Below are 18,721 nucleotides of genomic sequence, written 5' to 3'. Positions count from 1 at the left end.
TTTTAAGACATTAACAACATCCAAAATTTAAATCTCCCTGTATTACAACCTATCATATCAGGTATTTGAAGAATTAAATCGAAGCAGTGCCTGGCTCAATATGTTATCATTTAACTGCCTTGTATCAATTTATTTATGCAGATAAATTTCAGTAAGTACATAGCTGAACACCTTAAAATATTATAATAATAAAATATATCAAAGGTAACTTTTTTTTAAGGGACGGAAATACTTACTCTACCACTGATGGCATCTATATCTATTTCTGCCTTTTTCGCCCATTTTTGCCAGAAGTTGGGATCATCTAATGAAATATCTGTTCGGTTTCCAGATGCCACAAAACTTGCCTGAAATACATAATGGTAATTTTTCAAAATCTTTTGAAGCTTAGAGGAAAAATCTATTAAAGTATATCTAAAATCTTATCTCCTAATATTTACTGTGGACAGAATTTGAATTCAGCATAGACATAACATGTACACTCAAAGGATGTTCCAAACTGCAATGACGTGAAACACAGCACAGCATCTGCTTATGGCAAAAAGCTTAACACCAACAGAGGCTGGAGTTTTAGGAGCAAAGTTAAAAGAGTTATTTAACTTTGGGTAAGCTGGGATCAAATCTTTTTGGTCAAAAAAACCCACATGATACAGAACTAATTTTTAAAAATACTACACGAATATAAAGAAATTAGGTTACAAGAATTTTAAACTTATTTGCCCTATACAGTTCATTTTCTGGTATTCTACTTTATTTCCATCCCATTTTTAAGTAGATACGTCTCCTTAAAAATGCAATACAGAAGATGAGAAATAAAAGAAAAATGAGTCACTGCCCATTTTTATTTTAAAAACTCTTTTCCTAACAACAAAAATACTGCATAAGCACTGCAAAAATTAAGAAATTACAGAGGAATAAAACAAAAATGAACTTATTTTCTTAAATATTACAGAAACTATATAAAATCTTTAAACTAAACCAAACTTTAGACATTATAGTTCAATACTGTGATTCATGAATAACCATTATCTGCAACTTAAGTTCCTAAAAATACAAATGCTGCTTCAAAGAAAAGTCATCACAGCGCTCTTTATAAAAATGAAGTATGCAGTAAAGATGTATAATACTTTAAGAAAAGAGCCTAAACAGTGGCAGATTTTATTTTCATCCTCCAAAATCACTGTGTAGGATGACTGCGGCCACAAAATTAAAAGAAGGTTGCTCCTTGAAAGAAAAGCTATAACAAACCTAGACAGTGTATTAAGAAGCGGAGACATCACTTTGCCGACAAAGGTTATATAGTCAAAGCTATCGTTTTTCCAGTAGTCAGTCATGTACAGATGTGAGAATAGGATCATAAAGAAGGCTGACTGCCAAAGAACTGATGCTTTTGACCTGTGGTGTTGGAGAAGATTCTTGAGAATCCCTTGGAAAGCAGTGAGAGCAAACCAGTTAATCTTAAAAGAAATCAACCCTGAATATTCAACTGGAAGGACTGAGGGTGAAGATGAAGCTCCAAAACTTTGGCCACCTGAAGCGAAGAGCTGACTCACTGGAAAAGACCGTGATACTGGGAAAGATTGAGGGCAGGAAGAGAAGGGGATGACAGAGAATGAGATGCTTGGATGGCATCACCGAATCAACGCACTTGAGTTTGAGCAAACTTTGGGAGATAGTAAAGGACAGGAAAGCCTGGCAGGCTGCAGTCCATGGGGTTGCAAAGAGTTGGACACAACTTAGCAACTGAACAACAAAACCTCTAGGAAAATAAATGGAAGAATATAGTCACATAAAATGATTTTCAAAGGAGAATATACTTAGTGAATGCCTGCAGGATAGTGTCTAATTATCTGAGGTATAATCAAATGATAAAAATCTTCATTTGCATCTCAGTAGAACTTTAAAATGTAGAAAATTACACACAGGTAATAAAACTACTACAAGTAAACAAGCCATTTATGAAATTCAAGATAACTGAAAGTTTTTAACACTGAAAAACTGATGGATGGTATTAAGGAATTAGTGTTGGAAATTCCCAGGCAGTCCTGTGGTTAGGACACTGCACTTTCATTGCTGAAAATGTGGGTTCAATCTCTGGTTGAAGAACTAAGATCCCAGCCTCCCACAACCCCCAAAAGTGTTTACTATATTTAACTAAGTCTAGTTAGTCTTATTATGCACCCTGCTCCATATATGCAGTGAAGAAAGTGAAAGTGACAGTCGTTCAGTTGTGTCCGACTCTTTGCGATACCATGGACTGTGGCCCACCAGGCTCCTCTGTTTATGGGATTCTCCAGGCAAAAATACTAGAGTGGGTAGCCATTCCCTTCTCCAGGGGATCTTCCCAAACCAGGGATCGAACCCAAGCCTCCTGCATTGCAGGCAGATTCTTTAGCAACTGAGCCATCAGGGAAACCTGCTCCATATATGGAACTTCTTATGAAAAACTCTTTGGTAATGCAAAGAAACACGTATTGGAATTACAGTTACCAAAACCACTGAAAACTGAGTAACTGAAGTTCTGGAAGTTCCAGGGAAAAGCCAAAAAGAGTACCAATTTAACTCCTTTGGTGCCACTACACAATAGTGCCATATTCTACTATGCCAAATGCCCGTCATACAGTGGCATTTCCACACAATTATGGAAATGAAAAAATTATGAGTACAGGCTTATGAGGTACCTCTTCAGCTACTGTAGTGTTACCTCTTCAGTAGGCTCTTTTTTTCAAATGCAACAATTACTATCTGGTCTGAAGGTTTAAAATAGATACTTAAGTGCTTAAGTATTTCACATTCTTAGAGTACAGCTGGTTATGATTAGACATCTGAGGAAAATAAAACTCACAGAGCACTTTATAGTAAAGAAGGAAAAGGTTGAGCATGATTATTATGTTCTCCTCTTTCAGGACAAAAAAAACTCATCAATGTCAACTGTCCAGGGTCACTAAGCTTATGAGCCAGAATTCAAGTCTTGCTGTTCTGACTTTCCATGATTATTATAATTAACACTGTAAATGAAGATATGCCTTCACTAATTAAAAAATAATTAAGGAGAATATCCCTATGCTTAGTTTAACCAACAAAGGTGATTTCTATGACTAATACGTTTTGGTTAAATTAACTAAATTTCAGATAATTTCAGGCAAGAGGGGGAAAATATGTGTACATAGTGTGTTGACAACTTGAGTAAGGAACCCAAAGGAAACAAGATTTCCCAGGAAAGAAGCTAGTCTCAGGGTATATCTAACTAATCATGACTAGTTTTAGTTCTTAACCTTATACATCTACAGTATTTCTTGTTTCCACAATACTACTTTCTTCTGTTTTTTTCTCTATTGACTACCAAACCTGTATCTGTAACCTAGGCAACTCTCCTGGATATCTCCACTTGGATGCCCTATAAATGTCACAAATATAGCAGCTCCAATATTTTATTTTCTCCATATGAACTTCCTTCTTCTGCATTCTCTGTTTTACTTAATGACACCAGAAATTGGGTTAGAAATTTACATTAAAGTTATCTTTGACACCTCCTTCCACAAATTTCTAACTGTGTATCAATTCCTGTTGATTAAAATGGTTCTCCACTGCTCTGGTTAGTCCATCGACACAGTTTACAGAACTCTCTTATCTGGCCTCTATACTTTCCGTCTTTCATATTTCAATCTCATTCTCTACACTGCTGCTAGAGTTAAATTTCTAAATCAGATAGTATTATGTCCATTTTCTGCTTGAAGAGATTTAAAACCTTTTCAATTGCCTCACAATCAAGTTCAAATTCCTCAAAATGGAATTGAGTTTTTCACAATTTAGGTCCAATCTCCCTAATCTTTATTTCATCTCCATTTTGATTTACTCTGCACATCCATACACACCTGCACCATAGTTCTTGAAATCTTCCTTGTAGTTTAGCAACATGTAGTTCATTTATGTGGCTTTCTCTTTTTGTAACAAAACTAAATTCAAACTTCCTTCCAGAGTCAGTTTAAATGTATTTCCTCTGCAAAGACTTTCTTGATTTGCTGGTCTCCCAAATACTTTCTCTCTTACTCTTTCTCAGTGACTAGAATCCTTTAATCTTAGTATTCCCACCACTTAGTAAGGTACCTGACAACATGATTACATTAGTACGCTTACTGAATGCAAGAGGAACATTTTCACATGGAGACTGATGTCATTACTTATGGTGTGGCACCTAGACTACTTGCCATACTACACTGCTCTCCATAAAGATGTACAAAGACTTCTGGGCTGGAAGTGGAGAGGGGACAAAGGAAGAAAATGCAGAAAGGAAATAAAGTGTGACGGAGAAATCTGTATGAATCACTACAGGTGGGACAGAATACTGCAATAAAAAACTCTTTAGATGAACACAAGGTATACGTTTACCAGCAGGGAGGTGGGGGAGGAAAGAAGGGAAGAGGGTCGGCATAAAGGCGGCTAGTACATTTTAAAAATCTTTTCCCCAAATAGCAATGTTAAAATAATTAGTATTTCTTTTCAATATGCAAACTTCATCCTCCTCTCCCTAAACTTGATTTAAACACTTAAAATGAAATTAGAAATCTTTTCTCTCCTTTAAGTACTCTAAATTATTACAAGTTAATGTAAAATGATTTAACCTCCTACGATATGTTACTTATATTTTGCTCTAACTTTCACATGTATGTTCTTCCATTTCTTAATTTAACTTCAAATGTTCTACTCTGATTAATACTTAGAACCATTTCTAGTTATTAACCCCTACTCCATCCATTTCACTAGCCTAACAGTACATGTGAAATTTGATACGAGACAGCAGATAAAAATGAACGAAAATAATATATTACCTACTTCTTTTGAGTAATTCTATTTATTTAAACATTAAGTAGATGCTCCTCACATAATAGTAGAGTAAGAGACAGTTAAATTTTTTTAGGAGAGAACATTACAGGTATATTTATAAAATATCACTCACTGTTACCTTGGCAAATGTTGACCCACGTCCTTCTGACTCAATTGTAATGGTTTTTGTACGACGTAGTAAAATCTGATCAATATCTTCTTCACAGAATTTAGAGCCTTCATCTTCTTCTTCCATAATGGCACCATAAGCACCTCTTCGAAGCAGATCTTCTATTTCCTTTTTGGAAAGCTGTTGAATCTAAAGAGAAAAAATTTTGGTAATAATTCTGTAAAGTTCATAAAATGAGAAAGTATACATAAACAACATTAAAAATCACAGAAGTCATGTTTAAATTGCATTTTGGGCACGGGGAGTACCGAGAGAATTCTGTGAAGAACATATTGAAGTTGTTGACTCTTTATTATCTTTAAACTAAGATATGCCATTTGCCCATGATAACTTCAGTTAAAACAAAGCCTCTGGGGCAGGTAATCGCTCAAGGTTCTTTTTAGTACTAGGATTCAATACTTGTTATAATCACAAGGTATAAAAAAGATTTTGAGGGGAAAAATGCCAAAAACATCATTTATAACAAGACAAAGCCAATGGTAGTAGTGTAGCCCTAAAAAAAACCAATTTGAAAACTTTTTCAGAGAAAAAATTTGGGAAAACAAGAAATTCTATTTTGCTGTGTCATAATACAAACATCTTGAAAAAGGAAGAATTTCTACTTTTCAGAGTAGTGAATCCTACTCTTAGGATTCACAAGTACTGGAGCTATATAGACAGAACAGATTTCAAAAGTGTTAACCAATAAATACAGTTCTATTCTGAAATTCCTCCTTACATAAAAATATCTACTTAGTGTTCAAAGGGATCAAAATTAAATAATATGCTATCTGGGGTTTAAATTAAATGTAAACAAAAACAGGAAAACTTCAAGTAAAGAAGAAAATATACATACACCACCAACATTACTTTCTCTTCCACTCATGCTCTGTAACACAGCCTTATCTAGACCCAGTTTCAGACTGGCTCGGTCAAACATCTCTCTTTCATATGAGTTACGAGTCACTAGTCGGTAGACTTTAACTGCTTTATTCTGACCAATTCTGTGACAACGAGCTTGGGCCTGTAAAAAATGAAACGTTATAGATTCAATTTATTTTATAAAATAGCATAAAAGGCATTACACATTAAGCAATCTTGATGGGATATAAAAATATGTGTAAGAGTATTTTAGACACTCCTGCTACTGAATTGCATATAATCTTTCTCTGGAAGTGAAGGCAGAGCTTACTAAAATGAGAAATGATTCCAAAATCAGCAATAAATTAAAATTTAAATGTATATTTCAAAGAATATGAATCCATGAAGAAATATCACAATCAGCAATGAGTTAAAATTTAAACTTACTATGTTGGAGAACATAAATCCATGAAGTAATACTATTTCTTAAAGAGTGTCATCAATATAATTCTAGACAGGAACATAAATTCTATGAACAAATTTTTTTAGCCGTTGGCTTTAAACTTAAACTTTAACCATAAATTTCTAGTTTTTTTTCTCCCTGCTACATTATCAACAATCCTTTCAATATATTTTAGTTAAGCTGGGTAATTCTGAGAAGGCTAAAAACTTAAGGTGAATAACTCTGGAGGCCCAAATTTTACTTAAACATGCAAAGAACAAATTATCTAATATGTAGACATTTTGAAAGTAAAGACAGCAGAGATTACATAAAAGCTTCATATAGTATCTCAAATTCCTACTGAACTTAAACTCCGATAAATTTTGAACTAGATTATACAAATGAAAGGTTAAACATTGTTTATTAAGTCAGGTATATTCAGGTATATTCTCAAGAATAATATCAATACAGTAATACTGAGACTACTATGAACAATAAAAGAAGAATTTCTCCAATACTTTGATCTCGTCTAGTATCCTTCCTAGAAACACATTTTCTGTAAACTCTGACTCATTATAACCACTAATTAATATTCCCATGCTTTTAGGAAGTTCAAGTAGTCTTAATTTAAATGCATACATTAATTTTCTCTAGTATTTCACAAAAAGCAAATTCAATTATGTCTCAATTCTATGCATACTACATTATGTACTGATTAAAAAGATGAAATCAGAATAAGTAAGCACTTATTTTTAAAGTAAAATATTCTTAAACTTATTCTAAGCATTTCACAAATATATATGATATACTTTAAACAATTAAATATTACACTCAAGTAGGTAGAAGATATGTAATGTAATAAGTATAAATAAGTATAATAAATAAGTAAGTATACTTTATTATAAATTAAAATAAAATAATTAAAATAAAATAATTTCATCTATTTTATTTGGCACTGATATTTCTTAGGGAAACATACATGTTAATTGTCCAAATAAAAATAAAACAGGTGGATTAACAAGGATAGCTATGGAAATTTTAAAAAATTCTCTTAGTCAGGGAATTTGTTTACCTGAAGGTCATTTTGAGGATTCCAATCAGAATCAAAAATTATACATGTATCAGCTGCAGTTAAGTTGATGCCCAACCCACCAGCTCGGGTACACAGAAGAAAGACAAATCGATCTGAATCAGGTTTACTAAATCGATCTATAGCAGCTTGTCGAAGATTCCCTCTGACTCTTCCATCAATTCGCTCATATAAATATCTATCAAGTGTAATGCAATAAATTTAGGTAGATGAATATAATGAAAATAAAGGCATTCTATCAAGTTGACAGACATATAGCTATCAATTTTGCTGCAACATTGATGTTTACTACCAAATTAAGAAGTGATATTACCCCAACTAGTTTCTATGCTTTTATAATTCTCGGTGTTTGTGCTAAACAGGAAACACAAAATGATATAAACTTAACAAAATCTCTGCATTACAGGATGTATAGGTAAAAAGCTTTACAATTAACATACTTTACTGATCTCATTGGGCTTCCCAGGTGTTGCTAGAGGTAAAGAAGCTGCCTGCCAATGCAGGAGACGTTAAGAGACATGGATCTGATCCCTGGGTCAGGAAGATCCCCTGGAGAAAGGCATGGCAACCCACTTCAGTATTCTTGCCTGGAGGATCCCATGGACAGAGGACCCTTGTGAGCTACAGTCCATAGGGTCACAGAGTTGGCAGGAGTGAAGTAACTCAGCATGCATGCACCAATCTCACTGTAACAAGTGATTTTTTTTTTGGTGGGGGGGGGCAAGAAGCAAAGGTTTAAATAAAACTTGATATGAGAAGCTTAAACGTTTCTCGCTACCTCATTCATGTTACTCCCTCAATTGATATACTTGCCTATAAACTATAATTTACTAAAAGTAAACTATAACACTAATTCTTCAAAGTCATCACCGACAAATAATTAAATTTTAACTTCTTTTATCCTTCCTCACTTAACATAAAACTCAGAAATTGCTAGACATCAATAAATATAAAACACATAAAGACTTAGGAACTAGAAGGGGAATATACATGACTCTTGCCACACCTCTTCTGGTTTAAGACGTTTCTTTCCACCTATAATTTAGTCTTATCAGCAGTTGCACTGTTATCTCTGGGGCCTGTGAAACGGGGAGTGTGACTCCTAATAGTGTTACTTTTGAATGAAAGAAATGAGGTTTTCCATGAAATTCATCATAAGTCAAATTTATCTTTATCTTATAAAGTTCTTTATGTAAAGACATCAAGAAAATGCAAGAATGTCTATTTTAAGAATACTGCAATTTAATCCTCCTTCTACTTGGTATAAAACAGGCAATACAAGTTTTGGAATAAGACTAAAGGAGAGAACACTGACACTAAAAGTGGAACTGAAAACAAAATGAAAAATAAAATGTACTATAAAATATCTGAAAATATAAACTAACATAGACTGATTTTTATTTATTAATAAGGGTCAAAGTATCATAAACTAAAACTATAGCTGAATCTTCAGATTCTCCTTTATATTAATGTGTTGATTTCTAGTTGGTCCACAAATACTCTGATAAATATCCATGATAAATATCTTATTTATCTAAATAATGATTAGATATTATTGCAGAGATTATCTTACTGCCACACACCAAAAAACCAAACCAAAACAAAAAACCCACATTAAACACATGAGAAAAGACGAAAACAAGAGCAAATATTATACAGTGTACAATAAGTCAAAGTCCAGCAAGTTCAGGTTCTAATTTTAACACTGAAAAAAGATCTGAAAAAGAATCCTGAATCATTTTAATTTTGAAGACGGTTATTAAATCCATTTAAAATGTCGCTACTACAAGGTTAACAAACACATCAAATAAAATGTAACCTAATACACCCATCAATAGGTCAGCAAATGTCTGTCAATATGCAAATTAGTCTCATTAGCCCTGTCTACTATTGCAAAATATGTAGGTTAGGAAAACCTGATACATAATCTTAAACAATCTTTATGTACAGATTTAAACGGATTCTTATCTACGTAAAAAAGAAGACTTGAGTAAAGCTGGGTTACAGTAAACCATTCTGCAGAAACCTTAATACCATATACTTAGCATACTTTATAGTATAAATCATGGTGAACTACATGCCTTACCTTTTATGTATAAGATAGTCCTCCAGGATATCAAGGCAGCGTACCATCTGAGAGAAGATGAGCACTTTATGACCTCCTGCTTTCATTTTGGGAAGCAATTTATCAATAAGGACCAATTTACCAGCAGACTGGATCATTGCTTGAAGATGAAAGTCAGAAGCAGCTGGATTATATGTATCTCTAAATTCTCCAAGTATTTTTTCCTCAGCACCTGTCAAAGAAATATAAGACGACAGCATCAACACACAAATGCAGATACTCTCAACTACTTTCTTTTTAAATTAGTTATCTTCTGTGCTTCTTTAACACATTAAAATTTTCTAATGTGGTATACTGCTTTTTTTAGAATTATTTATCTTTGTGGGTAAATTCCCACCAACACCAGCCTATAATGCCACTGAAGATAAAGACAGTATCTTAAGCATTTTTTTAATCTCCCAAGACAACTGGCATAATGTCTTACAAATTTATGTTTGCTAAATGTTGAATGGATGTTCTTAGGATAAGAATTAGTGAAAATGCAGTTGCATCCTACCTAAGTGAGTAAACACATACTTTTAGATAAATTTATAGTATTTAAAAACCAATACAACAGTGGTCACCACTGCAAGGTGATCATAATCTAGATGTGTCTATAGGCATCCTGCTTGCCATCAAAACAAGCAAACAGGAAAAATTAAAAGGGAAGTCAAGTCATAGTTCTTTGACCACACTTCTCCTAGGGTCTAGATTAGTATTAAGGGTGCTCTCCTTTCCTCCAGCCTGTCTAGCCCTAAGAGTACCAGAATTGCAAAGGAGTTAATTACCGGTAAGAAATGGCTTGTCTTGCATAAAGAGTATATTCCCAGGAATAAGTAAAAATACTCAAATGTACAGACAGATCACTAATAGAGAAGCTGACAAGACCTTAAAAAGTAATGCTATCAGAGCACACATATTTAGAGCCAATAACTAGAGTATCCAGACTGAAAAGAAACCAGGAAGAAAAATGTAAATTCAGAGATTCAAACATGGTAAAGCCCATGTCTTTGTCCATAAGGAGGATTAAGCTGGTGGAGGAACCGCACTCCATGTCAGACTGAACACGTCTCCTGCTTTTGTAGTCTGGTGACGCTAACGTGGGACACTGTTGCAAGGCAGCTCACACTGCCCCCGACTCTGGAACAACTATAATCCCACAAAACACCAGGGTGGAGAGTTACAGGGTCAGTGCCTTTCCTTGTAGCAGCTACTACATCTGTGTTAGTTTTACTGAGCATCTGTTATTTTTTCATGAGTATTTGTTGAAAGCAAAGGATTTCTTTGCAATCCTTTTTGACTACCTTTGATAAGATATGGGTGATTACAGCACTTCCTGAGCTCCATCATGGTATTGACCAAGTTGGGTACATTAGTCTGCCCTGCTCCTTTGGATAAAAATGAAAAGTTCTTCTCCAGAATAGCCCGGTAGTATTTCTTCTGAATGTTAGTAAGTTCTACTTCAATGATGGTTTCTTCCTTAGGTGCCAACTTCTTTTCCACATCTTCTTTCAATCGTCTCAACATCATTGGTTTCAAGATAGCCTGAAGTTTCTGCACCTGCATAAAAAATGATGAAAATATAGGTAGCATAGTGAAGAATGAGAAGTCGCTCAGTCGTGTCCGACTCTTTGCGACCCCACGGGCTATAGCCTACCAGACTCCTCCATCCATGGGATTTTCCAGGCAAGATACTGGAGTGGGTTGCCATTTCCTTCTCCAGGAGATCTTCCCAACCCAGGGGTTGAACCTGGGTCTCCCGCATGGTAGGCAGACACTTTACGGTCTGAGCCACCAGGAAGTCCATAGGTAGCATCTATATGCATAGTTACAATGAGAAGAGATTTGATGTACCTATTTACAAAAACTAATAGGATACCTGTTCCTCTGTTTTCAGATCCCCAAATTCTTGCATAAACGTTGATTCAGAAGGAAACCTTAGGGGCTCCAGAAAGTGAAGAAGACTGAATAGTTCTTCAACTGTATTTTGGAGAGGTGTGCCAGTCAAAAGCACCTTGTGTTCCTAAAGAAAGAAAGAATAACATGCCAATAAATGTATCATGTTTATGCCAATATCCTGTCAATGTCCATGTCCACGTCAAATACCATTGTGCTAAGATGATATGAAAGTTGACACAGATTATCAAATGTTTCCATGTTTTTGAAACGCAAACATTTTTATGACCATAATTTTCAAGAATCAACTCAAAATATATCTCCACCCACTCTTCATTAATTTAAATTACTCTCATTAATTTACTCTGCATTATTCTCATAATAGCTTACTTTGTCTGCTATTAATTTTTACCTATTGCTTTTAGAAGAAAAATAGTAAATAATGAGAAGTGTATTTTTAGGTTTTTATTCAAGGAAAGAGACAAATTCTTGGGGGGATACTTAGCCATTCTTGGTATGGTAATTTGCTCATTCTTTATAATTGCTCATTCTTTATAATTTAGCAGATCACTTGATTTCTTACAAAAGAACAAGTTCTTACATCATTAAAGTAACAATGTAACAATGTGAAGGGCTGACCGGAATATTTCTGAGCTAGAAATGCATTACAAATTAAACATAATAGTAACAAAAGGAAATAAAGTATTTTAGTGATAATAATATAAAGTATTTAAAATCTGATTTGAAAATATCTCTAAATTCTTAAGCAAAACATTTATATATGTATCTGCATGTCTACATAAGTATTAGATGTTAGTAAATAGTTAGACTAATATATACCAATCTGTAAATACTGGAGTAAGGAGTGGAGAGTACGAGTGGGCATGGATGAAGACTACAAAGGAGCTTTCCTTGATCTAGTTCTGTACTTTAGTTCTTTTACTTGATGAAGTTCTGTACAAATATACTTGAGTCATTTGTTCAAGTGCTCATGTACTAATTATGTGATACTAATTAAACTGAAATGTTAAAAAACACAAAATACTTTGATTTGAAAGCAAACACATTAATAAGATGACTTTCAAAAATCCCATTAACTATAATAAATACATGCTAATTGTGCAGAAACTTTATTCCTCTATGATAAAATGATCTGAATACTATTTTAACTTTGGTGAAAGGGCTTTTTGTTGAGGAATTTAGCCTTAAAACTTATATTTTTATTTCTTTTCAATAGGACACTCTCCCAAGGTTTCTCTCTCTTTTTAAATTACAAAATTACTAAAGCTTTTAAGAGAAAAGTACTAAAAAATTTAAGTCTTAGAAAACAGATGAGATTTTTTCCCCTTACTAATTAAAGCAAAATAATCTTAATTATCAGATAGAAATTAGAAATCTGTATTTTAAAATTAAAAAAAAAAAGGAATACATTTTTGGCACCAGCTCTTTTTACTATGTAGCTAAGACATCGAAGTTATTAAAATGACATTAAGTCACTTACCAGATTCATGAGTTTCAGACCTTCTAGAAGTTTACAGTTTTTATTTTTTAACCTATGTGCTTCATCAATAATTACACATCGCCATTCAATTGCATTAAGCTCTCCACAGCCTCCAAGAATCATTTCAAAAGTGGTGATGATGGCTTGGAATCTGTAAGCTCCTCGAATAATACGCCCCTAGAAATTTATTACCAAATGTAATAATTTGCTAGAATGTCTTGATCATAATTTTTAATTCCTATCAATTAGCATACAAATCACTTAATGACATTTGCTATAAAACATTTTCCATAGAAGTTTTTATATATGCAGAGGTACTCCCTTAAAATGAGGAACCTTAGCATTAAAACTGTATTAGACTGTAGTTTTCAAGAATCTAGTCAAAGAAATTTCAGTGTTTATGTTTATTATTTATATCCATGACTCCACACATATAATAGCAAATAAGTAGTAAATATAAAAACTGGCCACTCATAATTTAGTTAGCAAGTATTTATTGGGTGTTTATGTGCTAGACTCTGTTCTAGTTGCACAAGATATAGCAGTAAACAAGACAGACAAAACTAATTATCCAAGTGGAACTTACATTCCAATTACTCAAATATAGAACATAGACATTAAGGAAAAAAGAAACCCCAAAATTAAAAAACAAAGTCAAAGGAATCATTTTAGAAAGTCATAAAGGTCACAGACTTAGAACACACAGGGACGTGTATGGGCAGTGTGGGCTTGGAGGCGACCATTCCAACTCTGTTCACAATGGCGGGGAGGGCATCACTAGGTGGCATTTGAGCAGAGTCCTAAAGATCAGGGAGGAAGGCATGCTGACATCTAGAGATCTGGACCAGGAAGCGTTCTTGGTAGAAGCAGAGAATGTGAATGCCGTAACATGGGAATATCTTTAGCAGTATTCAAACATTAGCAAGAAACCCAGTGAGACTAAAATCCAGTAAATGAGGGGATGAGGCTGTATAGGGTCTTGAAAGCTGTAGATGAGGACTCTTGACTTTTACTTTGAGCAAGAAGCTATTAGAGGGCTTTGAGACAAGAAGCATCATGATTTGACATATTTTAAAAGAATTCCTTGGCTGTTCTGGTAAAAATAGTCTGAAAAAGGCCAAGGACAGGATCATAGAAACCAGTTAAGAGGCTGTTGCTGTAACTCAAACAAGAGATCATCAATGGAGGTCATGAGATTTGGAGGCCTCCATCATCAATGGAGGCCAGTTCTGGATTTAATTTGAAGGTGGAACCAACAAGATTTACTAATGGATAGGAATGGGGTGAGTTTAAGAGAGGATTCAAGTTTCAACTAAACTTTTGGGATCAAACAACTAGAAGCTGGGGTTGCCATTTACTACCATGAGGAAATGCAGGATTTCAGTTTTGCACATGTTATGTTTGAGATGTCTGTTAGATACTCAAGTGGAGTAATTGAGTATGCATTTGCATATGACTCGAATTTAGGAAAGAGGTTAGAATTGGTGATCTAGATTTGGGAGTTTCCAGCAGTACAGATGGTAATTAAGTCATGTGACCAAATGAAATCTCTGATGGAATGAGTATGGATATAAAAAGTAGAAGACTGAGCCCTGGGTCACCCCCAAGTTTAGATAAGACAAGAAGGAATCACTTAAAGAGGGCTTCAAAAGGAAAGTGATATAGGACCAGAATAAAATCCTAGATTCCAAGTGAAGAGAATGTTTAAATGACATTGAAAATTATAAACTATTAGGAGAAATGAAGTAGGTTAAGAAAGATCATGTGATCTGATTTAGATTTTTAAATTCCTATCAACTTAAATTATGGTAATTTTACAACAATTCATATTGATTGCATACACTGCCCATTAACCTGAACAGTAACTCCAGTAGAATATTAGAATAGGTACAAAATATAAGTCTATACAGCTCTAAAAATCCAGGATATGACGCAGTTACAGTGATATTGTACTGTTTAAAAACAAAGGTTCTTGAGTCTGACTTGGGTTTATTAATACCAGTTTTGCTGTATGATTTTAGGGAAAACCATATCATTTCTTTTTACTTCAGCTTCCTCATTTGTAAATGACGAAGCTATCACCTATTTACAAGGTAGAGATTACAAAGATTATGTGAAATACTACATGTAAACTGTTTAGCATAATGCATGGCACATGGTAAATACTCAATAAATGTCTGTAGATATTAGTGTTATTATCTGTTACTTTTTCCAGTGCAATTCAGAAAATTACAGCATAATTTTGCCATTTCTGTGATTTCAAATTATTTAATAACTTGGGAAAAAAGCAGAACTTGAATGTTCATTTAACTTATAAAAAAAAGTATTTGAAAGAGTTAACTCTGAAAGTTATTTCTATATTTAAAGTGTAGATCTATTTATTTCATTACATGAGACATCCTTAACTCTTGAAATTTTAAACTCTTCACACAATATTCTAGAATGTATAACAATTACCATAAAATATAATACATACTATTCAGTTTATAACACAGGAATCTTTCAGCTTTCTGGTTATCACATTTATAACAAATTCATGAAATACATATTGAATCTCTTAAACTTCTAGTATTTTAAAAAATACCTTTAAATGGTTTTAATGATATCACACAGCTCTAAAATTCTACAAATGTGCAATTAAGAATAATAAAACACTATGGAAGGAAATCAAACAACTTAAGTTGTCATAGGCTCCAAAAATGCAAAGTTGATAATTTTCAGTAGGATTGATTACAGAAATGCCTAATTTCATAGAAATCTAATTGTTTCAAACATTAAAGTAGAAGAAAAAATGAGGTTAAAGGAACAAAATCAATTAACTTTACTGATATTCAGCCTCAAATAAGTAGAAAATCAGTTATAATTGGTAGGCAAAGGTAAAAGGCTATGCACTTTATCTTACCTTAACCTATATCATATCTCATGATTTGGCCATGTTATAATGATCCTTATAAAATGTTATGAATCAGTAAAAGAAAATAAAATATTAAGGTGTTATATTGAGGCAGAGTGCCATAATCTTTTCTGACGAAACAGCACAATTTTGTGTGAAGTGTGTTTTAGTTAACTTTGTTTCTTATTTCTTAGTAAAAGCTTTACCTAAGAAAAGTCAAACTACTACTCAAAACTGCAACTTGGCATTTCATGTTTTCTAAACTTAACCTTCTGCTAGGAAACTCTTTCATATAATGTCATCTCAATTTTATGATCTGTATATTTAGCAGAAAAAGGGGTATTCCTTCCTGAAGAGCAAAGTGGTCAAGGTAAAATGGAAAATATCCCTCTTGAATATGGAGAAGAAGAAAACCATCAAAGCAAGGGAAGAAAGATACAGAGGTATGTGTGTACCAGTATACAAAACAACCCAAAATGTCTAACATCAAAACTGAACACACAAGACAACCAATGGTTTCACCTCAATGGGCATTCAAACCCATGGTGGTCACTGAAGAAGTAATTTTTTAAATGGAGGGAAAAAACTGGAAGATGATCAAAGATACAGTTATTATTTTTAAAATAAATTTAATGTGTATTTAAAACAATTAGTAAAACAATTATTCTAGCTAAAAATTTAAGTATAAAATCAAATTTGTACATTTGTATAAATCAGCACACTTCCTTTCAGTGAACTACAGTGTGAACTTGCCTACTTCTGTCATTTCTTTCTTCAGCTACTAAAATTTATTGTAAAATAAATATGATGAACAAAGAGATCAAATTAAGATCTAAGTAGGCAATTAAAATCTATCACAAATTTGAAAATAATTAATATGTAATGCTTATCTTTTTAAAATGTGACCTTTCAAACAACAAACAAAATCACCAATAACACACCTGTGAGTCCCTGAAGTACATCTCATATTGCTGTATCATTTGTCTGCTAATCAGGCTCCCATGATAAACCACAACATTAATATCAGTCCACGTACGAAATTCTCTCTCCCAGTTTGCAATAGTAGAAAGTGGAGCAATAATCAGGAAAGGTCCTCTTATACCAGTCAGAAGGATTTCGTAGAGGAATGTAATTGATTGAATGGTTTTGCCAAGACCCATTTCATCTGCTAAAATGCAGTTTCGTCTGAAATAAACAAATATATTACCCATGTATATTTTGGGTTTTCTGTATACTACAATGTTTTAAAAGATATATATATAAAAAAGCAGAGAGATTAGGTTAAAATACTTGCATTTATAAAAACGTGAAAGTTTCTGAAGTGCAGATTTGGTTAAAGATTATAATTTTATTATAGTATTGCAAAGGGAAAACTATAGATTTATTGTAGCTCCAAAATACAGATACCACTTCTTAGATACTTGAGTTTTTAAAAGAACAAAATGCAAGAACAAAGCAAACTAAATGTTACTTATTCAGGAAACATTTATTAAATGCCTTCTTATCTCAGGGATATATATATAAAAATATAAAGAACATGTTCTCTGCCTTCCAGGGGCTTGCATCTATTAGAAAAGCAGACATAAATAAATAGTCATGCAACGTGCTATCACAGAAGCACAAATAAAGAACTGGGCTTCAATTCTGGCTATGTACTGGAACAGCTTAAGAAACAATTACCCATGGCCTTCTCCTTTACATTCTGATTCAATGTGCAAAGTAGGATAAGAGCAACTGAAATTTTAAAAATAAGCTGCACAGATGATTGTGATATATGGCCAATTAAGAATCATCAGTGTTGAGTTCATTATGGAAGCTCAGGTGAGTAAGTATCTAACTGCGTCTAGAAGAGCTGAGAGAAGTAAGACTGCCTTCAGAGAGGAGGTCAGTAATGAGCAGGGTTTTGCCAGAGGGCAGAACAAAGGGGTACAAGTGTAAAGAACACAGTTAACTGGGAGGCAACAAGTAATTTTATATGGTTTTGAGGGTATGGTAAAGGAAGGGATATTACTAAGATAAGCAGGGATCATAAATACAGCTTATGGACATCATTTTATTGAGAATGGGAGTCACTGAAAATTGTTAAAGAAACCTGATGAGATTAGGTTTGTACTTGAAGCTGACTCTGGTGCCATGGGAATACTAGAAGGTGAGGTGACTTGAAGTTGGGACAGTAATTGGGAAAGTACCAAAATAATACAGCAAAGAATAGTGGACCTTTGGACTAAGGTAGGAGGGATCAAGAGAAAACTGATTCTAAACTTAACCACATGTTAGAATGATCTGGACTTAATGATCAATCAGATATATGGAGTGTAGGATGACAGTCAGATTTAAATTTGGGTTTAAACTGTTGTAAGTAAGTTGTATTATTCTTAAAATATGGAAGAATAAGTTTGATACAGAGGAAATAGGAAAGAATAAGGTTAATTGTGAATTTGTTGTGTTTAAAATATCACTGAGATAGACATTAAAGTATCAAGAAGCAAACAAATATGGGCTTGAATTAACACCTTAGAGATGTTGCTGGTAAGTGAAGACATGGGGGGCGGGGGGGTGGGCGGTATAAAGTTTGGCTTAGGCAGAACATGTAATATGAGAAGACAGCAAAAAATCAAACGCTGGGAAAGAAAAAAAACAACAAAAAAACAACACTGAGAGGGTAGGCAGAGGAAGAAGAACCAGCAAGGACTATTGAAAGGAATAGTTACAGAGGTACTGGAGAGCTGGGAGTGTTAATGCTATGGAAGCGGCTGGAAGTGAGAATGGGAGAAAAGTTTAAAAAAGGACTAGAACTACTATCCAGTGCAGCAGAGATAGCAATTTAAGGCTAAAAAAAACATTGTGGATTGGAAAATTAAGAGTTTCAGAGATGATACAGAATTAAAATCCAAGACAGGTTTAAGGAGAATTGGAGATAAGAAAACAGGAAGAGATCATG

General features: G+C 33.7%; 1 protein-coding gene across 11 annotated transcripts in view; it reads right to left on the bottom strand.

Annotated features, from left to right (window-relative positions):
• The window catches only part of CHD9 (chromodomain helicase DNA binding protein 9), a 222,929-nt gene that overhangs the window by 45,014 nt on the left and 159,194 nt on the right, over positions 1 to 18,721 (bottom strand). For all 11 annotated transcript variants that reach the window (XM_065925328.1, XM_065925334.1, XM_065925332.1 and 8 more), the window contains 9 exons: positions 16,722 to 16,965; positions 12,888 to 13,064; positions 11,370 to 11,513; positions 10,795 to 11,050; positions 9,473 to 9,683; positions 7,369 to 7,564; positions 5,850 to 6,017; positions 4,964 to 5,143; positions 237 to 347 (listed from right to left, as the gene is read on the bottom strand). In XM_065925328.1, coding sequence (XP_065781400.1) covers positions 237 to 347; positions 4,964 to 5,143; positions 5,850 to 6,017; positions 7,369 to 7,564; positions 9,473 to 9,683; positions 10,795 to 11,050; positions 11,370 to 11,513; positions 12,888 to 13,064; positions 16,722 to 16,965 — 1,687 coding nt within the window. The remainder of the gene's footprint in view (positions 1 to 236; positions 348 to 4,963; positions 5,144 to 5,849; positions 6,018 to 7,368; positions 7,565 to 9,472; positions 9,684 to 10,794; positions 11,051 to 11,369; positions 11,514 to 12,887; positions 13,065 to 16,721; positions 16,966 to 18,721) is intronic.

This window comes from Muntiacus reevesi, chromosome 2 (genome assembly GCF_963930625.1).
Source record: "Muntiacus reevesi chromosome 2, mMunRee1.1, whole genome shotgun sequence".
Lineage (NCBI taxonomy): Eukaryota > Metazoa > Chordata > Mammalia > Artiodactyla > Cervidae > Muntiacus > Muntiacus reevesi.
This window is presented reverse-complemented; position numbering and strand designations above follow the sequence as displayed.